The 26,330-nt window shown below is 46.8% G+C and overlaps 2 protein-coding genes and 1 non-coding gene across 4 annotated transcripts in view; all 3 read right to left on the reverse strand.

The window, feature by feature from the left end:
- Positions 1-375: 375 nt before the first annotated feature.
- On the reverse strand, positions 376-3,261 carry RPL13 (ribosomal protein L13). Its single transcript, XM_070398166.1, has 6 exons — positions 3,178-3,261; positions 2,892-3,012; positions 2,471-2,612; positions 2,091-2,264; positions 1,169-1,225; positions 376-559 (listed from the first exon to the last, which is right to left on the reverse strand). Exons 2-6 carry the CDS (start codon positions 2,993-2,995, stop codon positions 401-403), a joined length of 636 nt encoding a protein of 211 aa, XP_070254267.1. The 5' UTR covers positions 2,996-3,012; positions 3,178-3,261; the 3' UTR covers positions 376-400.
- LOC138997510 (small nucleolar RNA MBII-202) lies at positions 2,322-2,405 on the reverse strand. The gene has a single exon (XR_011468969.1). It is a non-coding gene; the product is annotated as a small nucleolar RNA MBII-202 (small nucleolar RNA).
- A 5,268-nt stretch (positions 3,262-8,529) lies between the features above and the next one.
- Positions 8,530-26,330, reverse strand: part of SPG7 (SPG7 matrix AAA peptidase subunit, paraplegin) — a 44,107-nt gene continuing 26,306 nt past the window's right edge. The window contains exons 10-17 of one of the 2 annotated variants that reach the window (XM_070398871.1): positions 24,628-24,752; positions 23,575-23,677; positions 21,849-21,959; positions 19,325-19,440; positions 16,658-16,814; positions 14,796-14,962; positions 13,812-13,889; positions 8,530-8,903 (exon numbers count right to left, since the gene is read on the reverse strand). In XM_070398871.1, coding sequence (XP_070254972.1) covers positions 8,712-8,903; positions 13,812-13,889; positions 14,796-14,962; positions 16,658-16,814; positions 19,325-19,440; positions 21,849-21,959; positions 23,575-23,677; positions 24,628-24,752 — 1,049 coding nt within the window. In that variant the 3' untranslated portion in view covers positions 8,530-8,711. The remainder of the gene's footprint in view (positions 8,904-13,811; positions 13,890-14,795; positions 14,963-16,657; positions 16,815-19,324; positions 19,441-21,848; positions 21,960-23,574; positions 23,678-24,627; positions 24,753-26,330) is intronic. The other variant, XM_070398872.1, reaches the window with a different exon arrangement.

The following is a 26,330-nucleotide window of genomic DNA, read 5'->3' on the forward strand; positions in this document are numbered from 1 at the left end:
CTGACTGCCACTTCTCAGCCAAGCAGGGACAACCAGAGGATTATCTTCTGCAGCAAAGCATGCAAGCCTACAAGTCTGCTGCTGCTACTCAGCACAGCAGGGATGCAGACAAGCCCAGAGTTGCTAAAATAACTGGGTACTGGTTTAATCAACAAAAATGGAAGCTCAACTTGAAAATTAGATTTGTAATCTTGTCACAGATTATTCAATCAATTGATCAAACAGTAATCCTAAAATACAAGAAGTAGGATGCAACCCAGCATCTGGGCTGCCTTATAAGAACACCCTAATCCCCTGCCCAGCCCTCAGGAACCCCTAAGGAAAAAAAGGCCCCGCGCCCATCCCTTATACAGACTGATACATGGAGACTGCAGATTTATCACAAGTTGCCAACAGCACTTTATTTTTTCTTTTCAACATCCTGTTCTGCAGCTTCTTTGGCTCTTTTTGCCCGGATGCCAAAGAGCCGGGCATTGGCACGGGCCATGCGAAGACTGGCAAAAGCCTTGAAGTTCTTCTCCTCCTCTGTGATGACCCTGGCTTTCTCCTTCTTGTAGACCTAGAAGGAGCACAGGAGGTCAAACTCTTGCCTACAGTAAGGCCTGTGACAAGGCTCAGAACCCAAATGTTATTAGAACCTGGAGAGATCTTAGAGGGAGGCCACCAAAGAAGATATCCTCTGGATTTAGAAAAGGACCCAAACTCAGAGTAGAGGCAGAAGCAACCTCCTTAGACACAAAGGATGGGTAGGGTTCTGTGCTTGGACACAAAGATCTGAGTGAAGGAAGGCTTGGGCCCACCTCCTCTTTTCCAGAGGAACCTTAAGGGGCCAGTCACTTGATGGGCAGTTTACAAAATCACCAAATGCACCATGAGCTTTCCAAATAGCAAGGAGGGAAAATGAACCCAACATGGAAGGATGAAAAGTGTGGGTCTCCAAAGTTTCCTCAAAGAGAAGACAAGGCCCTCCCCCTCCTCAAGGAGTCCATCTGTTAACAATGCAGGATGCTCAAGGGGGTGGATGAGAAATTGGGGAGTATCTGTAATACTGTCAACAATAAAAAGGGGGGGAAAGAATGCAAGATGCTCCTGCCACCTTTCACTCCCTTAAGCCAATCCCCACCCCAAGAAACATTCACTTGAGCATCATCCCAACACCTTCACTTACATTCCGTATGGGCATGACTGGTCCAGTCAGCTGGGTGGCCAATTTGAGTTCTTCAGCCTGTTTATGAGAAGCGAGAATCAATTGGGCTCAGCTCATTTCTCTAAGGGCTCCAAGTCAGCCCTAGACCTCTCCCTGGGTGACTATGCCAAGTAATGGCATGTCCCTGAATTCCTGATCTGACAGATACAGGCAGAGCAAACTGTCAACTAGAGCATAAAGCAACTCCCTAACACAACTTCCCTGGAAGCCCATTTGGATGGACACTTAACTCTTTTCTAGAATCCTGACCAGATAGCTCACTTGGTTAGTGTCCTTCCCGACAAACCAGGTTTGCAGGTTAAATAGTCAGTCAGGGAACATACAAGAATCAACTAATGGCCCTCGTTGATGTGGCTCAGTGGTAAAAGCATTGGCCCAAGCAGGTTTGACGCTGGCCCTGTTGGTCAGGAGCATGTGGGAGGCAACCAATCCATGTGTCTCTGGCACATAGATGCCTTTTCTCCCCCTCCCTCCCTCTCTCTAAAAAACAAAAAATTGGAAAAAAACCAAAAACATCTTTCTGTAGAAACATTTGTGCTATTTATAAAGCACTTTATAGCAAAACATTTCCAATGTAAAAAAGCCTCCCAATCAAACAGCTTTTGCTATTACCACAAAACAAAGAAAAGCTCGTTTTGAGGAACATGAGTGAATCTGGCAGTTCTGATGGGTTAATTTGGGAATTCTTAGATCTTCTCATTAGCAATTCTTTACCACCCAAACATGAAGGCCAAGTTTTGGGGGACAAAAGGGATACAAGCAAATATCTTCCTTTTCACCATAGCTGGACCCAGGGACAGACACCACGTACATCCTCTGCAGGTCTCTCAGAGACCCCCCTCAACCCTCACCGCCCCCCGGGGAGCCTGGGGGCTGTACTCACAGAACTGTCTCCCTTCTTGGGGGCCGACGGCTTCCTGGGGAAGAGGATGAGCTTGGAGCGGTACTCCTTCAGCCGCTGCACGTTGGCCTGCAGGGACTCGGTGGACTTGTTCCGCCGCCGCGGATCCACCGAGATCCCAATGGTCCGCGCCACCTTTTTGTGGATGCCGGCCACCTGCCCGCGGAGACAGACACAGATGAAGTCCCAAGAAGTCTCTCACCTCCCCACCCTAATGCAAGGGCTCAGTCGTCAGATGGAAAAGGGTTCAAGTGTACTTTCATCAAGGCAGTACAGCGATTCCGGAGAATGTCATCATGTGACTGTGAGCCCAGGCGGCAAACCTTATTCGTCTCCAATAATGCGTTTTCTCGGATACTCACCCGCAACTCTTCCAAGCTGAAGCCCCTGCCGGCTCGCACTTTGGTGTGGTACCTCACGGTGGGGCATCTCACGATGGGTCGGATGGGTCCGGACGCGGGGCGCGGGGCGATGCGGCGCGCTTTGGCTTGCCGGGCCTTGCGTCTGGGCAGACAGAAGCCAGGCGGCAGTTACCCCACCCGAAGGCCGATCTTCCCACTCGGGCGTCTGCTATCCCGCACCACAGCAGGGACGCGGAAACGCAGACCACGCCGCCCACCTGCGACCCCAAGTCGCCCTCAATCACATCATTACAACGTCGGCTCTAACGTGGAACTGCAGGAGCCGCGCGGTTAGCACATGGTTAAAGGGTTCAAGTGCACTTGCACCCTAAAGGGTACAGCGATACCGGACACTATCGTCACTTGGCTGTGCGCTCCTCACCTGCGGATCTTCCGCGCCGGCTGGTTAAACCACGTGGCAACGCGCCGCTGCCAGTCCTTGTGGAAGTGGGGCTTTAGGATCATGCCATTTCGGCTGGGCGCCATGGCTGCTGCCTACGGGCCTACGGAGAAAAGCGAGTCAGGGCCCGAGCTCCGGGCGGACGGCGCGCCCACAGAACCGGGCTACAGCCCGACGCCGTCTGTGGCGTGGCCCTACGCCGATGACGGCGGATGGAGCCCGATGGCCACCGATGGCCTCCACCAGCAGTGGCTTTCCACATACCCACCTTCTCCGAAGGAGAACGGCCGGCGGAAAGGAAGTGGAGCCGCAAAGAACCCTGGGATGGCAGTGGGCCCGGCCAATCAGAAGCGATGGCGCGTTCTAACCAATCAGAGCCGGGAATGCGGAAGTGATGTCAGCACACTCCCAGTCGCCCTCGCGGCCCCTGGAGGGTCTGGTCGCATAACCCAAGTCGGAAGACTGCGACGGCTGCGTGCTTTCTGCGAACTCCTGGCAGCACCGAGCCTTTCCAGCTTCCACCCTTACGGGACTCGCTACGTTTCCCCAACACCTAAGGCGGTTGCTGTAAGCGGAGAAGCCACTATTTCACATGCATTTAATCGTACAACTTTCTCTGTTCCGCGGAAGGATCGGGTAACTTCTCTGAAATAGGGCAGCAGGTGGTGGCACCAGGAATCCACCTGGCCGACTGCCTCCTTCACAGAGACAAACATCATCAAAAACATTAGGAAGCCAGGCCTACGTCTGTATCCTGTGCCCTGCGCGTCTCCTGTTCTCCAGGAGAGGAATGGGAACTCAACACTCTACTGCTACCTATAGGCCTTGACATCCCAGTAACCCTCTTTCCCACCTCAACCCAATTACCAGTCTTCCTCCTAGCAAAACCTAATATTTTAAGAATATCATGACACAAGAAGGAGAAACTTGGAGGCCTGTGCCCTGCACTGAGTAAACAGGTTACTGATAAAGTTTTCTTCTCTATTGGGATATCCTCGGGTGTTAGAAAAATCAGGTTTGGGACTCACTGAGAAATTACAACGTTATGATCAGGAAGACAGAACATGTGTAACAGATGAGGCACAATCTATTCAGACAAATACAGAGCCTACATGGGAAGTTCAAACCCAGACTGTGCCATTTAATAGATACGTGTTCAATATGAATAAGGGCAATAGCTGTGTTTAAAATTTATCAGGCCCCTTTCAGTGAGCTCACCATGGACCAAGATACCTTGCTTTGTAATCTCAAATATTCCTATCTCCATCCAAGACTCATGCAGTCATCTGCCCTAACCCTCACCTCCACCCGAGCTCAGCTGCGCCTGGTTATGAAGCTGTCAGGGTCACTGGATGGGGGCTAGAGGTCTGATGTTGCAAACTGTTCAGAATACAGTGTGGTTTAATAAGGTGAAGTTATCATTTGAGGACCTTAGTCTACTGCACATAACCAAGTTAAACATATCCAATTTTTCTTTATTAATTTTTAATTTGTTTAAATTGATTTCAGAGAGGAAGGGAGAGGGAGAGAGACAGAACATCAATGATGGGAATCATTCATTGGCTGCCTCCTGCATGCCTCCAACTGGGGATCAAGCCCACAACCCCAGCATGTGCCCTGACCCAGGAATTTAACTGTGACTTCCTGTTTCATAGGGCAAGCACTGAGCTACACCAGCCAGGCTAGAATCCAATTTTCCACACTTGAATACTCAAAAAGTATGCAAAATCGAGCCAAAGAAAGTTCTGATAGGAAAGTTCTGCTGAAAACATGCTCAGCTTTCCCATTGGGAAAGGTTAAAGAAGTGAACTGTCATGCAGGAATCCTTCTGATACAAAGACTTAGCTGGCTCAAGGGTTTTACCTTTAACTGTAGTGACAGCCCATCCCTTGGCACAGCCTGTGGACAAAAAAGGGCTAATGCCCCTGGAAGCAGCATTCAACTAAGGCAGTGGTTCTCAACCTTCCTAATGCTGCGACCCTTTAATACAGTTCCTCATGTTGTGGTGACCCCCAACCATAAAATTATTTTCATTGCTACTTCATAACTGTAATTTTGCTACTGTTACGAATTGTAATGTAAATATCTGATATGCAGGATGTATTTTCATTGTTACAAATTGAACATAATTAAAGCATAGTGATTAGTCACAAAAACAATATGTGTTTTCCGATGGTCTTAGGCGACCCCTGTGAAAGGGTCGTTCGACCCCCAAAGGGGTCGCGATCCACAGGTTGAGAACCGCTGAACTAAGGGGGCCAAAGATTACTGGGTATGACACCCTTGGAGGTGTCAGAGTATACTCTGCACACCCACTATTTCCTTGCAAGACTGAGCCCCAGTTACTCATGGCAGTGTCTGCTCATTGCATATCTGCACCTGACTGGCCTCCTCCATCTGGTGCTTTGAGGGTCAGCCTCAAAGAAATCTAAGACAGTCAACAAGAGCTTCTGTAACCCTTTCAGACACAGTCTTGGTTTATTTTTAAAATTTGTATCATAGCCCTAGCTGGTTTGGCTCAGTGGATAGAGCGTCAGCCTGTGGACTGAAGGGTCCTGGGTTTGATTCTGGTCAAGGGCACATGCCCTGGTTGGGGGCTTGATCCCCAGTAGAGGGTGTGGAGGCAGCTGATCCATGAATCTCTCTCATTGTTAATGTTTCTATCTCTCTCTCTCCCTCCCCCTTCCTCTCTGAAATCAATAAAAGTTTAAATCTATTTTTATTGATTAAATATATTTGTATTGTATAATGTTACACTGCTTCATCACAGAACTCATCACCATCCATTCTATCAACTTTCCAAAATCATGGCCTGCACATAAATCAGGCATGTGTTTAACACAGAGGCTAACTCCAAGGTTCCTGTAATATGAGAAAACACTAACTTTAGTGAAAGACAACTGGAAGTATATTATCATAATCATAAATGTTTTGTTTGAAAGTTGCTGAGAGTCAACCTTAAAAGTTCTCATCACAGCCGAAACCGGTTTGGTTCAGTGGATAGAGCGTCAGCCTGCGGACTGAAAGGTCCCAGGTTCGATTCCGGTCAGGGGCATGTACCTGGGTTGCGGGCACATCCCCAGTGGGAGATGTGCAGGAGGCAGCTGATCGATGTTTCTCTCTCATCAATGTTTCTAACTCTCTATCTCTCTCCCTTTCTCTCTGTAAAAAATCAATAAAATATATTTTTTTAAAAAAAGTTCTCATCACAAGAGAAAAGATTCTGTAACTGTGTTGATGTTGACTTACTGTGCCAATCATTTTGCAATATATACAAATATTGAATCATTACATTGTACATCTAAGACTGATGTACATCATTTATACCTCAAAAAAATAAAATTTAAAAAAAACAAAAAATGAGTCTAGATCAGAGTGAAGAATAATTTGTATTGATTTAGGAACTACAAGTTATTATTTTTCTTATTTAATGATTTTCTGAGGCTCTAATTGTGTATGTTTATTTAGGGAACATGTGTTTATCTCCTCATTGAGTTACCTCCCTACATGCCTAACTTAGACAAAAAGAGTTCCAGAATGAAGAAATAAACACATGCCTAACTTAGACAAAGAGTTCCAGAATAAGGAGGTAAACACATGCCTAACTTAGAGTTCCAGAAGTTATAATCAGGCCAGGAAATACTGCCTCTGCTGGGCAGAGGGCAGAGAGTCAGGGTTTCATTCCCAGCATCAAGCACACAGGTTGCCTGGTTTGGTCTGACTGCTCTAGGGACCATGTACTGTTGAAGCCTCTTCACCTTTAGGATCCTCTTTTTAATGAGAGAATCATTGATCCACTAGCCCCTACATACCCCTCACCCAAGATTGAGCCAGAAACCCGGGTATGTGTCCTGACTGGGAATTGAACCATGACCACCTGGTTCATTGGTCAACACTCAACCACTGAGCAATGAGGGCTGGGCTAGGACCCTCTTTAAAGGAGGTGTGAGCCCTGGCCGGTGCTCTCAGTGGTTAGAGTGTCATCCCACACAATGAAGGGTCTCAGGTTTGATTCCCAGTCAAGGGTACATACCTGGGTTGCAGGTTTGATCCCTAGCCCTGGTTGGGACTCATTTGGAAGGTAACCAATTGATGTTTTTCTCTCTCTCCCTAACCCTCTTGCCCCACTTCCACTCTCTCTCAAAATCAATGGAAAAAAATATCCCGGGGTGAGAATTAACAAAAAAGAAATAAAATAAAAGGAGGTATGAACATCATCCGAGTGAGATAGCAGAGGTTTAATTCTTGGCACTCTTCTCAATTGCCATTTCTCATGATAGGGAGGTAACATAATTTGACCAGAGGGCCAGTCTTCGTACAACTATTAATCATAGCACAAAGCACCCTCTGCCCTCTGGCCAAGGGGCCATGAACCCATTCATATCAGCAAGTGCTGGGAAGCCAGCTGCACCTGCCCCCTCCTATAGCAAGGCAGCCCATTCATGCCATTTATATCCTATTTCTCACTAAGCATCTTCTTTGCTCAGCAAATTACTTTCAGAAGGATATGCAGGCATAGGCCATTTTAATGGATAAAATACAAGGGATGAGCTTGTCCATATCCACCTTATAGGTAACAAAGAATACTGCCTTCAGGCAAAGATACCAGACTAATGCAGATCTCTGGAAATGAATTTGGGAAACGGGCAAAGGCAAGTGTCGCCCTAGCTGGTTTGACTCAGTGGATAGAGTGTTGGCCTGTGGACTGAAGGGTCCTGGGTTTGATTTTGGTCAAGGGCACATGCCTGGGTTGTGGGCTCGGTCCCCAGTGGGGGGCGTGCAAGAGGTAGCCAATCAATGATCCTCTCATCATTGATGTTTCTATCTTTCCCTTCTCTGAAATCAATAAAAAATATGTATATTAAAAAAAACAAGTTAAAAAAAAAAAAAGCTTGTGTTCCCTCTCGTGTGTAATCACACCTATATTTGCCCACCTATAGCTCAGCGGGCATTTCCTCGGCGCAGTGTGGGAACAGCAACAGAACAACCATCTGTCAGGAAGTACCCATAATTGGGGAAGTGATAAGAGTAGCAAGTAGGAGCGCCTGAGTGCATGTTGCACACCTCCAGGGAGACGGGAGCTGAGTGCCCTTGTCTGTCTTGCAGTGGTGAGGTGTCCTTGGCCCCTTATCCCAGATTCCTACAAAAGGGGCTCTTCAATTGCTGAAATCGTAACTTGTAAACACACACTATCCTGTGTTCCAGGACAAACCCAACAGCCCCTCTGGGTTAGAGCTGACCACATGGTACAAAGTTGGGTTCTCTATCATGAAGTATCAACAGTCCTCAGGTGTCCCCCACCAGACCAGGGAGGAGAGGTCCTTGTATGCATCAGTCAGCAAGGCAGTAGGTGGCAGTGTTTTAATCCTTTAGAGCCTGGTGCCTGTCCCCTATTCTGTACGCCCATTGAGTGCGGATGAGGACATTGGCTCAGAGTGTCCTTTCATCACCGATCCTGTTAGCATGCTGACAAAGTCGCAGGAGCTGGAAGAGCCCCTGCACAAGCCCAGCATGAGCCTGACTGCTGGGTCATAAGCCTGGGAGCTCCTCCATATGCACCTGTAACAAGCACTGACAATCCTCCCCAGGGGAAAAAAAAATTTACAAAAACAAAACTAAATCACCTCTGCAGTCTTTATTAATCACAGGTACAGAATCCAACAGATCTCATAAGGCCTTCAGCAGGGACCAGGATGGACAATGAGGTTCAAATCTCCAGTGGAAAGGAACTTGGGGGACAGCTAAGTAAAGAACCCTCCCTGGGTCCCCACGGGCACCATTAATGAGGTCCAGCTATTTGGGCTAAGACTGCTCCTCCCCTCGAAGTGGCGGCTGCTGAGGCGCCTCCTCCTCCCCAGTGTCTTGCTTCTCCCTCTCGGCGTCTCTCCAGCTCAAAGGCGCAATCATCTTCTTGGGCCCGTGAGGCGGGGGGCCGATGAGGGCCTCGATGTCCTCGTAGTTTATCACTTCCTTTTCCAGCAGGGCATTTGCCAGCTGAGAGAAACAAAGGACAGTGTGTTAACCTTGGAGGACAAGGACACAGACAAGAGCCTTTTGAGAGCAGAGCACTGAGAGGGGGCCTCTCACCCTCCCAGAAAGGGGTGTCTGTGAATAGGGTGCCCCCAGATAGGCCACTTTCCCAGGGAAGCAGCACACAGAGGCGGCTTAAGCAAAGAATCACTCCCTGTTTCAATCTTGGAGATGATTTGCCAGCTGCAGCCTCATTAATTATCTGCTTCCCTTCCAAATCTCTGCTTATTTTGGGCAACCTTCGATTTCCTTTACCAAACAAGGTGTGGGTGTCTGTATGGGGGCAGGGGACTAAAATGCAGAACATCCTCGCTGGAACTTGAGAGGAATGCTGGCACTGAGGTATAAGTTGGGGGACTTCACAGTTTGGGAAGGGGGGCCTCTGCCTCTCTAGATATGATCATGGAAAACATGCCGAACGAATCCTGAGTGTTCTGTGCCAGCACTCAATCACTGCTGCTCAGTCCCACTACAAGGAATGCTGCCACAGCCACCTGGACTGGCTTTTGTCATCCCCAAACTAGGTGACCACTTAATCTGTGTGGCTGCTCTAATATATTGCTAAGTTCTGCACCCCACCAATCATGTGAGTCCATCATGATCACAGTGCAAACCGAGGCAGGACATCCTTGGCCCATCACAGGGAGCCTAGGTCCTGCTCAGTGGCAGTGACAATGCACATGTGTGACACCAAGGACATTGTTAACAAGTATATAGCTCGGCCCTAGCCGGGGTGCTTGGTGGATAGAGCATTGGCCTGCAGACTGAAGGGTCACAGGTTCGATTCCGGCCAAGGGCACATGCCCAGGTTGCAGGCTCAATCCCCAGTAGGGGGCTTGCAGGAGACAGCCAATCAATGATTCTCTCTCTCATCATTGATGCTTCTCTCTCTCTCTCCCTTCCTCTCTGGAATCAATAAAAATATATTTAAAAAAAACAACAGAGAGACCAAGATGGCGGCGTAGGTAAACACCGGAGACGGCTGCCGCAAACAACCATTTCAAAAATACAACTAAAAGACTGAACGGACATCACCCAGAACCACAGGAAGGCTGGCTGAAGAGAGACTCTACAACTAGAAGGAAAGAGAACAGCAAATCGAGGCTCAGAGGCGGCGCAGTGTGGAAAATACAAAGGTACCGAGGTGCGCGCGCAAAGCGGGCTGGTGGCTGAGGGCGCGGTTGTCGTTTTCTGTCGGGAGTGAGTCTCAGACTCTGGGCTCCAGATCCGGGCGAGTCTCTAGGGACCCAGACTCAAACGGGAGAAGCGGGATTATCCGGCATCAGTTGGAACCTGAGGGCAGCTTTCTCTCCGAGGTTTGCAGCGGCTGCCGGGGTTCTGAGAAGCAGAGCCTCTGGGAACGGGACTGAGCGTGGCCATAACTGCTCCCTCCGCCCGCCCTGTTGATCCCGCCCCGCCCAAAGCCTGCGCACAGCCATTTGCCGATCGCCTCAGGCAAAGGCTGGATTAGCGCCTCCCCAGAAGGCAGACGTTTTCCAAACAGCTGATTCCTATAGCCAGTCGGCCTGGGGGTCAAATCCCTCTAGTGTTAACTACAACAATTAAGGCTTGGCTAGAACAAGACTGCGCACAGAGACCACAAGGGGGTGCACCAAGAAAGCATAAAAGATGCGGAGACAAAAAAACATGACAGAAATGGAGGATATGGAGCTAAGAATCGCAATTTTGAGGGCTTGCCATAAATTTGTGCAGAGCCTCACGAAAACTAATGAGACCCTCGATGCTACGATAAAGAAATTAGAAAGTAAGCATACACAGACTGAAATAAAGAATATTATACCCAATAGCAGACCAGAGGAGTACAATAATCAAACAAAAGATTCGACAAAAAACACCCAATTGGAAAAGCAAAATGAAAAAAGAATCCGAAAGTGTGAAGATAGTGTAAGGAGCCTCTGGGACAGCTTTAAGCGGTCTAATATCAGAGTCATTGGAGTGCCAGAAGATGAGAGACAGCAAGATATTGAAAACCTATTTCAAGAAATAATGGCAGAAAACTTCCCCCACCTGGTGAAAGAAATGGACTTACAGGTCCAAGAAGCGCAGAGAACCCCAAACAAAAGGAATCCAAAGAGGACCACACCAAGACACATCATCATTAAAATGCCAAGAGCAAAAGACAAAGAGAAAATCTTAAAAGCAGCAAGAGAAAGAGGCTCAATTACCTACAAGGGAATACCCATACGACTGTCAGCTGATTTCTCAACAGAAACTTTGCAGGCCAGAAGGGAATGGCAAGAAATATTCAAAGTGCTGAATACCAAGAACCTACAACCAAGATTACTTTATCCAGCAAAGCTATCATTCAGAATTGAAGGTCAGATAAAGAACTTCACAGATAAGGAAAAGCTAAAGGAGTTCATCACCGCCAAACCAGTATTATATGAAATGCTGAAAGGTATCCTTTAAGAAGAGGAAGAAGAAGAAAAAGGTAAAGATACAAATTATGAACAACAAACATGCATCTATCAACAAATGAATCTAAGAATCAAGTGAATAAATAACCTGATGTACAGAATGAACTGGTGATTATAATAGAATCAGGGACATAGAAAGGGAATAGACTGACTATTCTTGGGGGAAAAAGGGGTGTGGGAGATGCGGGAAGTGACTGGACAAAAATCATGCACCTATGGATGAACACAGTGGGTGGGGAGTGAGGGTGGAGGGTGGGGTGGGAGCTGGAAGGAGGGGAGTTATGGGGGTAAAAAAGAGGAACAAATGTAATAATCTGAACAATAAAGATTTAATTTAAAAAAAAAAAAAAAAAAAAAAAACAATAACAAGTTTATGGCTCAGCAGATTGGGTAGGCCTGGCATTCTACAATACCACAACTCTGGGGGAAGCTGGTGCTGCTAGTAAGTGGCAACACTTGGAAAACCCAATAGGCACAACCGCCAAGCTGGCGGTGCCTCACATTAACGAAACAGCCTATCCACCAAGAGCTGCCCACAAGTATAGGGACACAGTAACTTCACCTCTGAAGTCAAGCGATGGCCCCAAACCCAACACCTAGTCTCATTGTGAGAACATCAGACCCATTTCCTAACACTGCCACGGCAGGCCATCAACAACAGAAAAGTGCGGAACTGTCCCAGCCAAGAGGAGCCCGAGGAGGCATGATAATTAAATGTAAATGTGGGGGTGGAGGAGGGTGCCCCTGCAGGAAAAGGACATTAGGGAAAGGCTAAGGAAATCTAGTTAATATATCAATACTGGCTCACTAGGTTCTGAAAAGTGCAACCTATTAATGGAAGATGTGAATAACAGGAAAAACTGGGTGTGGGGTATAAGAAAACTCTCTACTACATTTGTGACTTTTCTGTAAATCTAATAAAACTATCCTAAACTTTAAATTTTATTTTTAAAATTTCAGGAAAAGTTTGAGTTGGAAAAAGATTAAACAAAATTGACCAAACATTAATAATTGCTGACGCTGGGTAATGGACACCTGACAGTTTATTATGTTCTTCTGTCTACTTTGAAAGAACTGGTTTGGCATGTTCATAATAAAATGCTAAAAAGTGGAAAATATTATATTTCAGCTGAGCTGGGTGGAACACATATTTGGTATGTTGTTTTCTAAATTTCTGTGTTCATTTGAGCCCTGGCCAGGTAGCTCAGTTGGTTAGAGTATCATCCTGATATGCCAATGTTGTGGGTTAAATACCTGGTCAGGGCACATATAAGAATCAACCAATGGCCAAAACCGGTTTGGCTCAGTGGATAGAGCGTCGGCCTGCGGACTGTAAGGTCCCAGGTTCGATTCCGGTCAAGGGCATGTACCTGGGTTGCAGGCACATCCCCAGTGGGAGATGTGCAGGAGGCAGCTGATCGATGTTTCTCTCTCATCGATGTTTCTAACTCTCTATCTCTCTCTCTTCCTCTCTGTAAAAAAAATCAATAAAATATATTTAAAAAAAAAAAAAAGAATCAACCAATGAATGCATAGATAAATGGAACAACAAATCGATGTTTCTGTCTCTCTCTTCCTACACCTGTCTCTCTCTTAAAAAAAAAAAAAGTTCTGTGTTCATTTGAAATCTCTATATATAAAAGGCTAATATGCTAAGTGTCCAACTGTCTGGATAATGATCTCATGTAGCATCACCCGGCTTTCACTTCCTAGCGACTAGCCTCCTTGCAGTTTCTTCAGCCCAGGAACACGACTTGCTTTATAGCCAGGTGGAAACATTTCACACTGTAACCAAATGTCTGTGAAGCGTTTTCACGTGCCTCATCTCATTTGATCCTCACAGAAGTTCTGGAGTAGGTAAGACAGGAGACTCGGTGGAATCCTATTTTCTTTTCATTAGCCAGAAAACGAAGATTTAGAAAGCTTAGAAACTTGACCCGACTGAAAAGAAGAAATGGTGGACTTTGAAAATGACTTCAGGTTTTCTCACTGTGCAGAATATAGTCAAACACTGCTGCAGTTAAATATTTTACTCTTTGTTCTCCCTGTGTGATCTACAATAATAATCTGCTTCGTGTTGATATTTACTGCTGTGTTGCTGACAATTACCTGAAAGAAAAGTTGCTTCACTAGGCTGTGAAAAGTTTAGCTACATCAGAAAGCAGGCCTAATTAAGCAAGTTTATTCTGTATCTATAAATGGCTAAGTTGATTCATTTGGTTGACACTTCTATTATAGAGAAAGGGCGAATAGCGATATTAAAATATTTCTTCTAATTAATTTCCTTTCAATGTGCACGAATTCGTGTATTGGGCCACTAGTATTCCATAAAAGAATGACCAGCTATGCCAGAACAGCGCAGTAACAGCACCCACACACACAACTTCTGAAGAGACAGACAGGTGCCTGGAGGTTAGAATGCACCAAGTCTCACCGCCTGGAGCTTGTCCAGATTGTCCTGCAGCACCTTCTCAGTGTGCCTGTAGGCCTTAGCCACCAACAGTTGAGCTTCCTGTGAATGAGAGAGGAGATCTGTAATGAGAAGAGCTGACCACTATTCTCAGCATCATCTATAGCATTGGTTCTCCACCTTGGCTGCACATTAGAATCACCTGGGAATCTTTTTAAAATCCTGATTTCTGGGCCTCATCCTCCGGAAATTCTGTTTCTTTGTTATGGGGTGGGGCCACAACATTAGTAACAAAGAAACAGAATTTCCGGAGGATGAGGCCCAGAAATCAGGATTTTAAAAAGATTCCCAGGTGATTCTAATGTGCAGCCAAGGTGGAGAACCACTGATCTATAGGCTGGTTCTGACACCAAAGTACATCACAGAACTGCAGGTTCAGAAACACAGCCTTTTGTCTATCGCAATGACCAGGAGAGGTCAGCTGCCAACAGTTTCTGGCCCCCATCCCAACCTTGGGAATGTCCTAGTTCAGGATGCCTGCCCACAGCAGCCATTCCCACCTGTAGATGCCCCCCCACCCCTCCCTAGAGGCCAAGGACCCTGTGTCTGTCCTCCATGCCCGCAGCTGCCTCAAATGCTCATGTACCAGGCCAATTAGAGCTGCCCCAGGACAGGCTGGACACTGTCCTGGCCCAATCTCCTTTGGACAATGCAGCCTGTCCCTGCTGGCCACAGGGATCATTGGCACTGGCTCTGTCATTTGATGCATTTATTTGATATTCTTCCCAGTTTCCCATCATCTACAGTTTCATCAGGAGCCACACAGGGGTCCTCATCCAAGAACACACACTACTAGGCAGTTCAGAGAAACAACAGAGGTCAGGCTCCAATGTGAAGGCTCAGGGACAGGGCACGGTGGGAGGCCTTCTCTGAATACAAAGACTTGCCCTCTACCACACTGTGGGGCTGAATGGAGCACAGGTGCAGCAGCAAGGCCTGTGGACTCACGTGATCCATCATCTGTTGGAGGCCCTGGCTGAAGGGGCGCCGACCAATGCCTGCAAGGCCCTCCTGAGCCTCAGGGAAGGAGATGGGCCCAATGCTCGGTGCCATCCCAAACTGCTTCACCATGGAGTAGGCAATACGAGTAACCTTCCTCAGGTCATCCTGCGCTCCTGGAGAATAGGGCCAAGAAAAGGTTTCTTTCCTGGGAGTGCAGAGTCAGGGCATCCTGGGGACCCCACTGGCAAACACCTTGGCCAGACAGCAGATGCAGAGTCTCCAAGGGACAACTGTATCCTGTTACTATTCCTTAAGAGAGAGACCAGAAACTTAAAAAAAAATGCTCTTTTGTCCAAAAAATTATTCAGATCCTGGCCAGGTGGCTCAGTTGGTTAGAGCATCATCCCGGTATGCCAAGGTTGCGGGATTAATCCCCAGTTGGGGCACATAAAAAATCAACCAATGAATGACATGCAATGTATAGATTGTGCCCCGCAGCTGCCAAACCGCGGCCTCCTCTACTTCCCCCTCCCTCTCCTCCTCCCCCCCGTCCCCCTCTCCCAGACCCCCTTCCCCTCGCCCCGACCCCGCACTCTTTTCCCCATTCCGGCTCTGTCACCCTCCCGCCCCTCACACTTGGGACTAGAATGCCCTGCCCCGAACAACCCAGCACAGCAGCACCTAGATGGCTTTGGTCACAGTCCAGCGATCGCCTACTCCCAGCACCACCTCCAGCCCCTGTGCCTCGGACTGAAGAATCAAAATGAGTGTGGCACCAAAGACTAAACAAAGAGGGAGTTTTCAAGAAGGAAGTTGGATCAAGTTGTCTTGGAGAGATCAACAGAGAGAGAGAGGAAGGGAGAGGCAGAGAGAGAAACATTGATGTGAGAGCGAAACATCTATCAGCAGCCACCTGCACATCCCCTACTTTGGCCCCGCAACCCTGGCATGTGCCCTGACCGAACCTGCAAACTTTTGGTGCATGGGACGATGCCCCAACCCACTGAGCACCACCGGCCAGGGCTCAAAGTACAAATGTTTTTAATTTTGTTGAAATCCATTTTATAAATTTTTTCTTTTATGGTTAAAAAAAGAAAAGAAATGCAATGTATAAATAAGTAGAACAACAAATTAATGTCTCTCTCTGCCCGTCCCCCACAAAAAAAAAAAGTAAAAAACTACGTGGGTTGCATATTTGCATTTGCTTCACCAGAAATTCTCGAGCACAAGTCCAGGTGTACCCAGGGTACACTTGTCAACACTGAACCCCAATGCCGGGGATCAAGCAGGGAAAGTTTGCTTCCTGCTCTCTAGCCACCCCAGTGAAATAATAGCTTGAGAACAGTAAAGTTGCTTGAATTACAAATAATTAGCCAATTAAATGCATTTATAGTCTACATGTATGTAAAAGTTTTTGTAACAAATAAATTATTTTAAAAGTCTTGCTTAGTTTCAAATCTCCTTTCACCATAGCTCATCTTTAAAAAACACTTAATGAACCCAGCTGGCGTGGCTCATTGGTTGAGTGTCAACCTATGAACCAAGGGGTCATGGTTCGATTCCCAGTCAGGGCACATGCCTAGGTTGGGGGCTCGATTCCCAGTGTGGGGTGTGCAGGATGCAGCCGATCAATGGTTCTCTCTCATCATTGATGTTTTTCTCTCTCCCTTCCTCTCTGAAATAAAAAAATATATATTTTAAAAAAATTGTTTTAAACAAAAACACACTTAATGAGATTTAAAGGATATTTGCAACCTACTATTCAAATCCTTTCATCAGATATACTTCCCCATCCGCCCCCCATGCAGAGGGATAATGGATGTAAAAGCACTGTAAGAACTCCAGACCCTGCAGGGCCAACTCCTCACCAGTAGTGACCTTATTGAAGGAGATGGCCTCCGACACGCGACCACCGAGGGCCATGCACATCCTCTCAAACAGCTGCTCCTTGGTGAAGAGGTGCTGATCTCTTGGGAGCATCTGAGCAAAGCCCAGTGCAGCGTTTGTCCGAGGTGCAATGGAGACCTGCAGAACGTCAGGTGGCCTGAGTTAGCAGGCAGGATGTGGGCTTTAAATATGAAGGTGAGAAATATGAGATCTTTAATCAGAGGGTTTCAAAGCTGTTAAGCAAATCTGCACTATCCCCATTTTTATAAAAAGCTAGTATCATTAAAGAGAACGACTCACACATTGTGGGTGTGTCTCCTTGTACATTACTAGGTATATATGAAGTAAAGGACCGCCAAGACAGGAGCTCTTAGGTGAAGCAACCAGGAAGTGCAGGGACCAAGGCCACCAAGGAACCCCCCACCCCCACCCCTGCACCATGGCCCTCTGACCATGAGGTTATGTGGGGGACAAGGAAAGTAACCTTGCCTTAGCCTCCTCACTGGCCAACACCAGGTGTGTGTACAGCTCCAGCAGGCCAAGGCCTGCTCCTGAGCAACAAGGAGAGACTTGGGTTGCAGGTGTCATTTCTGAGGGTTATGGCAGCAAGAAAACCACCTCACAGTAGCCGGAAAATTGAAAGGGGAAACTTAAAATCCAACACTAAATTAAACTACAATTAAAAAGGCTGGAAATAACAACCAAACAGCAATGAGAACTTATCTTTCCCTAGCAAAGTATGAGCTTTCGAGGGAGTTTTTCTCATTATGACTAGTTTATGTCTTTCAGCCATCTACTAAAGCAAAAATTCTGAGAAGAGTTCATTTTAGTGATATTTGCATCATTGTGAATCCTGCATTAATATTTATTTTATTGATATTGCATTAAACTATTTATGAGATAAAACATCAAAGGTGAGAGAGAATCACTGATTGGCTGCCTTCTGCATGCCCCACACTGGGGATTGAGCCTGCAACCCCAGCATGTGCCCTGACCGGAAGTCGAACCATGTCCTCCTGGTTCATGTCGATGCTCAACCACCGAGCCACGCCAGCCAGGCTTAAAATATTTAACTTGATTACTGAATATTTTAGTGTCCCATAACTATCACACTATAGGTAACTGTCCCACCTGCCTCACCCTGAACCCAGCCCCAATCACCTACTTCAGTGACTGCTGCATCTACTTATCTCTGTCACAAAACACTAGACTCAGCCCTCCAATGAGCATATAAAAGGAACTGGCCTGGTCAGAAGGACATAATCAAACATTCCCAGACTAACAATCTACTTTGTGGCCCCGGCTGGGTACCTCAGTTGCTTAGAGCATTGTCCCAATACGTGAAGATTGCAGGTTCGATCCCCAGTCAGGGCACATACAAGAAGCAATCAACATGCCAAAACCGGTTTGGCTCAGTGGATAGAGCGTCGGCCTGTGGACTGAAAGGTCCCGGGTTCGATTCCGGTCAAGGGCATGTACCTGGGTTGCGGGCACATCCCCCGTGGGAGATGTGCAGGAGGCAGCTGGTCGATGTTTCTCTCCCATCGATGTTTCTAACTATCTATCTCTCTCCCTTCCTCTCTGTAAAAAATCAATAAAATATATTTAAAAAAAAAAAAAAAAAAGAAGCAATCAACAATCCTGCCAGGCATGGCTCAGGGATTGACCTATGAACCAGGAGGTCACGGTTCGATTCCCGGTCAGGGCACATGCCCAGGTTGTGGGCTCGATCCCCAGCGTGGGGTGTGCGGGAGGTAGCTAATCAATGATTCTCTCTCATCATTGATGTTTCTATTTCTCTCTTCCTCTCTGAAATCAATTTTTTAAAAAGCAACCAATGAATGCATAAATAAGTGGAACAACAAATCAATGTTTCTCTCTCACATCAATAAAAAATAATAAAACAAAAAAACAATCTACACTGCTACAATTAACATCACTGATTGTCCAACATTAATCACTCACATACCAGGCTGGCAATTGCTACATTGTTCCCGTGTTTGGGTCTTAGGGAACTGCAATGTAGCTCTTTCCTTGCTGGTGGAACCAAACCAGCTGTGCAGGCTCCCAGTGACTCCACTTGCTTTGGTGGAGGGTACAATTACAATCCATGCCCTCATCTTTACAGACTGGGCACCTGCATCCCAAACACTTACATTTTCCTTAATGGTCATTCAAGGTCACAAATCGACACATTTTGGGAGAACTGTCAAATTTTCATCTAACTCACAAATGTCTAGAAGAGTAGTGTTTTTAAAAAAGTGTACTCAACTCACTTCTTTTTACAATTCGGAATCATTAGATCCACATGTTAGAGCTGATAGTAAACCTGACGGTTCTTAATTCCAAGAGTGACTATAGATGGAAAGCAAGACCCCAAATAGTCATGTGGATTTCAAATGGTCATGCCCATAACTGGACCCAACTGGTTTAGAGGTCAGACCTCTTCCTACCCTATGATTCCAAGGTGAGGGGTCCTGCACAGTCACCTTCCACCTGTTCCCACCCAGGTCAACCTCAGGCTGTGCTTTCTCTTCACCAAGCACAAACAAGTGGTGCTCCCAAAGTCAGCTTTGTTCAAGGGCCAGTTGGGTGCCCAGCCTCCACGACCCCAGACCCTCCCTGGCTCCCACTCTCCGACACCCTACCTTCATCACAGCCTCAGTGTGCTCCAGCAGCCAGCCAACCAAAGCATGGCCTGACTCATGAAATGCAACAACCTTCTGCTCTTCCTTTGAGAGGATCTTGCTCTTTTTGGCCGTCCCTGAAAGAATGCCCAGGACTCTGAGTTTAGGCCCACGGATAATCCTGTGTAAGCATGCAGAAACCTTCCTTGCTCGGCCTTACAACTAGTTTACCATGTTGTTGTGAGATCCTCATGGGATGGTCACCTTCTGTGTTTCTGCCCCAAGCTGACCCCATCCACAACTATTACTCCAATTCAAAAGGAAACTCATTAGGTATGAGAGGTGTTGGAGGGGGGCATGTTTGTTCTCACTTCCATAAATGTTGGAATAATTCAAACAGCTCCTGCAGGCTCCCTGGGTGGGGCTGCAGAGCTGACAGAATTAGTATGGGATCCACTCCAAATTCTAGGTTTGTTGGCTTTTCTCCCAGAGCTAGCAGGGATAACTGCAGCCTCTGTAATTCTACAGTTCTTTCACCCTTAGCAGTTGACTACCTCCTGTCTTGGTAACTTTACCTTACATTTCACCTGTTCAAATTATTGCTAAGATTTCATTCACTGTCCCAAGTTTTCCAAACATCCTTAAGTTTCCATTTTATGCAAGCTCTAGGTTCAGGGTATTTATTATATCATGCTACTAGGATCATCCTCCACATTTACCATAAGGCTGTAAATTCTTTCTAAGATGCACTGGCTGTGGCAGACGAATCATTTCAACCAGAGCTTATTATATGAGCCTCTAAACATGATATCACAGCCCCACAAGATGGGCTTTACCTGAATACAAATGTGTTCCAGCTCAGGCAGTCCACACCAAAGTAAGGACAAGAGAGCTCTTCTTGTTCTAAGCACTGCATACAGGGGAGGGAGGATGTGGGGGACAGTATTCTATTAGTATTTTCTTTGGTCTTTCCTGCTTTGATAATATCACTATAAGTTTATCAATTTCCATGTAAAAATAAATGGCTTATACAAAACCAAAATTTAGAATAAGAAACAGCAACTATAGTTCCCTCTATTCACACAAGTTTGCTTCTTTCCCAGGCTGCAGCCTGAGAACCTGGTGGCATTTGTCCTAGATTTTAACTCAAACTGAGGGTGATGGGAACACGCTTCTTGTAGGGACAGCTACGACAGAGGGCTCACTACCTACATGCAGAGCCTGTGCTTCTCAAACATCTGTGGGAAGGACCAGTTTCCCTTTTTCAAATTCTCAGTGTCTTGGACTAGTATTTCTGTTCTCAACCCTGTTCAAGGACAAGATGTACTACTCATGCCTGGATGTTGCCACATGGAGTTATGAAAGCTTCTAGATGCTTTCTCTCATTTTCAGTCCTACTCTCCTCATAGAAGTCCACAGATCCCACTTTGAGCAGCAATGGTTAAGCATTGACAGAAACACCTCAGCCCCTCACTACCCAAACACCTCTCCCATTCATGTCCCAAGCAGAGCACAGGAAGAGCAGAGACAGAGTTGGCCAGTAGAGCACAGCCCTCAGCAGATATTCCCTCTGTCCTTGGGCAGCAGCAGTGCAGACCCCTGACGATATGCACAGTGGCCTGTCCATTTGCAGTTGGCTCTCAGGCACCACATGATGGCTAATGGGCTGAGCCCCACTCACATTTGGGTTTGCAAGATCCTTCTATACTTCTACTAGAGGCTCGGTGCATGGATTCGTGCACCGGTGGGGTCCCTCAGTCTGACCTGCACCCTCTCACAATCCGGGACTCCTCGGGGGATGTTGGAGAGCCAGTTTCGACACAATCCCCGTAGGCAGGCTGAGGGAACCCACCAGTGCACAAATCCGTGCACCAGGCCTCTAGTATGCATATAAGATCTTTGGTTAATCTCTTCCCGCCCTCCCCCCAGCAGCAACCAAAGCCACGACCGATTCCGTGAGAAATCAGGCTCCCTCTTCCCTCCTCTGGGTCCGAGTTGCAGGTAAAGCAGATTTGGGGCCAACAGTGCCCCAGCAGCAACCTAACCCACGGCCGATTCTGCAAGGAATCGGGCTCCCTCCTCTACTAGTCGGAGTGTGTGCCCCCTGATGGTCATTGTGCATCATAGCTACTGGGCAAATGGTCAAACGGTTGGACAGTCGCTTAGGCTTTTATATATATAGATTTGAAGAGTGTCTGCTGTTATGCAAATTTGCAGTATTTTAAGTCATAGTGTCAAGCCCTGAATTATAAAAAATACAAATACAGTGGGGCCTTGACTTACGAGTTTAATTCATTCCAAGACTGAGCTCGTTAACTCAAATTACTCTATCAACTCAATGCAAAAAATCGGCCGAGAGACAGCTGGTATCTCAAAAAACTCGTTAGTCGGGACACTTGTAAGTCAAGGCCCCACTGTACTTTATGTATTTTCCTCTTGTCCAATAATTCCTTGCTGATAAGGTCCACCATGTGACATCTAAGCTTGACCTATTCCCTCCACCCCCACCCTCCCTGAGTTCACTTTTGGCATTTGTGCCTCATACCCGCAATGACACGCTCCACAGCATACTCAAAGTTAAACGTGTGAACAGATGTGTGCCCTTCTCGTGCAGCGTGCAGAGCAGCCTCATTACAGATGTTGGCGATGTCAGCACCTGTCAGCAAAACAGGGAATGGCGGGGGTATTGGTTCTGCTCCCTCAGAGAGGGAGAGGAGGAAAGGAAAGGAGACTTGCACAAATAAATGAAAAGGGGTCAAGGGGTAAGGCATGATAAGGGCTGTGAGCCAGTGCTCCAGCTCTACTGGACCCAAAGAACCACCTCTTCACATCCTCTTTCAGTCTTTCTGCCTTCTCCACTGCTTTACTACACAACTGCTATCAGCATACTTCCATGTACCATCTGGTGTTTTATTCCACCTAATAATTCATATGTGCACTGATGGATAAAAAATTAGCCCTGACCAGGTGCTGAGTGGGTTGGAGCTTCATCCTGTACATGAAAAAGGCTGCAGGTTTGTTTCCCGGTCAGGACACATACCAACATTGTGGGTTCAATCCCTGGTCCAGGGAGCATCCTGGAGGCAACTGATGGCTATTTCTCTCTTACATAGATGTTTCTCTGTCTCTCCCCCTTCCTCTCTCTTTCAAAATTAATAAAAACATATTTTTGGATGAAGATTAAAAACAAACAGCCCTGCCCTAACCGGTTTGGCTCAGTGGATAGAGCGTCAGCCTGCGGACTGAAGGGTCCCAGGTTCGATTCCGGTCAAGGGCATGTACCTTGGTTGCGGGCACATCCCCAATAGGGGGTGTGCAGGAGGCAGCTGATCGATGTTTCTCTCTCATCGATGTTTCTAACTCTCTATCCCTCTCCCTTCCTCTCTGTAAAAAATCAATAAAATATATTTTAAAAAACAAAAACAAACAAAAAAAACCCAGCCCTGCTGGTGTGGCTCATCATCCCATGTACCAAAAGGTCACTGGTTTGATCCCAGTCAGGGCATATGCCGGGGTTGTGGGCTTAATCCCCAGTAGGTGACGTGCAGGAGACAGCTGATGGATGTTTCTACCTCTCCTGCTCCCTTCCTCTCTCTCCAAAATCAATTAAAAAACAAATGAACAAAATAACTAATGGGGCTTCCTGCCTTAAAAAAAAAAAAAAAAATTAAAGGCTCTCTATAGTATCCGAAAGATTCTAGTTAAGAAATTCAAAAGAAAAAAGTACATTGCCCTTTAAAATGAGAGCCTTATAGAAAAAAGATCCTTTTAAATTTAATTTTGAGTTTAATTGAGCCAAACTGATGACAAATGCTGGGAAGCAAAATGTTCCCCCCAAATTCTTGATTTGTGATATCTGTGTCTACAATTAAAACTGAGACGGTGAGGGAGAGCAGTGACAAGGCCTAGCCATGGCAGCAGCTGGTGGGAGCAGCAGAATCTCACGATCTGAGCTAGACAGGAACTGAACAGCCTGTGTGGGGAGCCCTAAAGGCGGAACTTCTAGGACTGCCCATAGTGGGGACACACACATGGGGCAGTCTAAATGCAGGCAACAGGACCACTATTGGGTTTTCCACCACTTGGGGAGGAAAAGTAAATGTTGTGCAATTCTTCTATCTCCTGCCTGCTCTGCGTGCACAACCTCACTCTCAACCATGCTGTGCTGCCCAGAGAAGGGAATGGAGGGTACCCGGGGCAAGCCTGCACTCACATGCAGGAAAGACCACCTGCCCTCTGCCCTCAGGACCAATAAGAACCGGCTCCCATACCGCTGAACCCCGGCGTGAGCTCTGCCAGACGCTGGGAGTAAAAGCTGCTGGCCTGCGTCAGCTTCAGGCTCTTCAAATGCTGCTCAAAAATCTCCCGCCTTTCCTACCAAAGACAGGGGAGAAGGACACAAGTGTGGGTCAGCACGTCTGCCACACAGATAGGAGCCATTAGGGAGGCACTCTCCGGAGTTTCTTCATCATTAATCACAACCATAGTTTGTGAAACCAATTTAGAGCTGCAAGCAGCCTTACAAAATGAAAAGGAAAAAAAAAGGAAACAGAATAGAATATAAAACGCATCAAAATAAGTTATTTTGTGGAGCCTTTGATTCATGCATATGTAAAACTATGTAAATGTTTCCTACAGTCAGGAAGATGGACAGCCACTCCTCCAGAAGCTGTCAGAGGGTAGCCTCACTCCACTTCTTAGACTGAGTAGCAGTTTGAGAAGAGAACTCAGAATGAGCACTGTGTGTGCCATAAGCCACACCCCTGTGCCCCCATCTGTGTACCTACAGAAACAGTAACCAACTAACCAATTGTTAGGTTCACCCTCCAAACCTTGTCCCTACCCATAGTGGTCTCCACCACACATGTGATCCTTTTATCACTGCATGCTGGATCCCTGCTCCCTCAGGGGCCACCACAAAGGCCTGGCTACACAGAGGTGGACATCCAACCAGAGGCCTGATATGGAGGTTGGTGGGGCCAAGAGGTACAGATCTCCCACCCCTTCCCAACGTGCTTTCAGGGCAGCTGCAGAGCTCATGTTCCACAACCATCTGGCATCAAGGACTTGAGCTGGTCAGGATGAGAATTCTGAGGCTCTCCAAAAAATATGCTACAAAACTCAACTGAAACATGTCAATTCAACCCCAGATACTTAAGGATAAAGGGAAAAACAATGTGGGTTAAAAAAAAAAAAAGAAAGAAAGAAAAAAAGCTGCAAAACCATGAGAAGAGTGGTGAGCCAAAGAAAATCTGGAGAGACAAGCACCAGAGGGAATAAGCAACTGCATCTGGCCAAGGAGGGCAGCCTCAGGCCACACTGACCTGCAGTGTGGGGAGGTCGATGAAGACGTGTCGGTCCAGTCGGCCTGGTCTCAGCAGAGCATTGTCCAAAATGTCAGCTCGGTTGGTAGATGCCAGGACGATGACATGGTCAGTGGTGCCCATTCCTGAGAGACAGACAGCGGCCTTTATGGTAGGGGTTCCCAACACTGTGGCCTTCCCCCTGGGGTCCTAGACACAGGACAGATTTCCTGCCAGGGTCCACGAGAGAGGTCTACAAGCACCGACCCAGGATTGATCCTTCCCCGCGAGCTTTCTACCAAAATCATCGCAAGAGCAAGAACTTGCGGGATTTACTTCCCCAGAGGCAGAACTGCAGGTGGGAACCAGTTCCCCATGGAGGGAACTGCTAACAGGGTGGACCCTGGGAGCAAGGGTCCTCCTCTTATGCTTCATCACTGCATTTCCTTGAGCCAAAGTGACCACCACAGAGAATTCTGGAATATTCTACCTCTAACACTTGGTCTGAAGGTCTGGGTTTTCTGCCCCACTTTTCTCACATGAGAATTTAAAAGCAAGTCTAGAAACCGTCCCAATGAATGGCCCAGATCTACAACTGCAAAAACACATTTATGAAGCAACAGAGGACTCTGAACCTCATTGGATGGTATGAATAACTTATTTTTAATTTGAGTCATATGATATTTCTCTGAATGTAGAGAAATACATTCAGAGCATTTAAGGTTCAGAACTTTGGGTTGACTTTAAAATAACAAACTGGGGCCTCCCTGGCACGGCTTAGTGGTTGAGTGTAGACCTATGAACCAGGAGGTCACGGTTTGATTCTGGTCAGGGCACACGCTTGGGTTGCAGGCTCAATTCCCAGTGTAAGGTGTGCAGGAGGCAGGCAATCAATGATTCTCTCTCATCATTGATGTTCCTATTTCTCTCTCCCTTCCTCTCTGAAACCAATACAAATATGTTTTAAAATAAACACTCTGGGAAGAAGAAAAAGAGAGGGAGGTGTGCATGGACTAGGGCTGGACAAGCACAGACAATACTGAAGATGACCTGAGACATGGGGGCTCACTGCACACTTCTGCTTTTGTGGATGTTTGAAAAGTTCCATAATATAAAGTTTAAAAAATAAAGATGCCATGACCTAACTTTTCCTAACTTGAAAAAACTCTAATAAATTGACATGGACAAATACAATTTTAAACCACCATAAAGTCTTTTAACAAAAGTAAAATTCAGAAGAAATATCGCAGAATTAAACCCTGAGAGCATGTCAGGCACTGCCACCTCAAGGAAGATTGTCGTTCACTCCACTCCAGGATCCCATGACAATGTGAGGGACCCAGCCAAATGCACCAGCTCAGGGAAGGCAGCCACCTGAGGAGCCAACACCCATGTCTCTGAAAAGCAGCTACCAGGATAGCCCAAACCACATGCCATCTTAAGAAAATCACTCCACAACTTCAAAGAAACATCTCCCAGATATGCGACATCACTCTCATCTGCACTGTGGAGTGCGGTAAGCCAGGAAGCCACGATGAGTCCAGTCCTGTTCATGTGCCAAGAGTGGAGAATGCAGAAAGGTATACACTTCACTGAGGCAAAGATGATGTCTTTAAATCACTCTGACTTGTGAAACAAATTTAGAAACAAGAGCAAGCCCTACCTGGTTTGGCTCAGTGGATACAGCATCTGCCTGTGGACTGAAGGGTCCTGGGTTTGATTAC

The sequence above is a fragment of the Myotis yumanensis genome, unplaced genomic scaffold (assembly GCF_028538775.1).
Source record: "Myotis yumanensis isolate MYYU_CA2020_CCGP unplaced genomic scaffold, mMyoYum1.0.hap1 SCAF_18, whole genome shotgun sequence".
Taxonomy (NCBI): Eukaryota; Metazoa; Chordata; class Mammalia; order Chiroptera; family Vespertilionidae; genus Myotis; species Myotis yumanensis.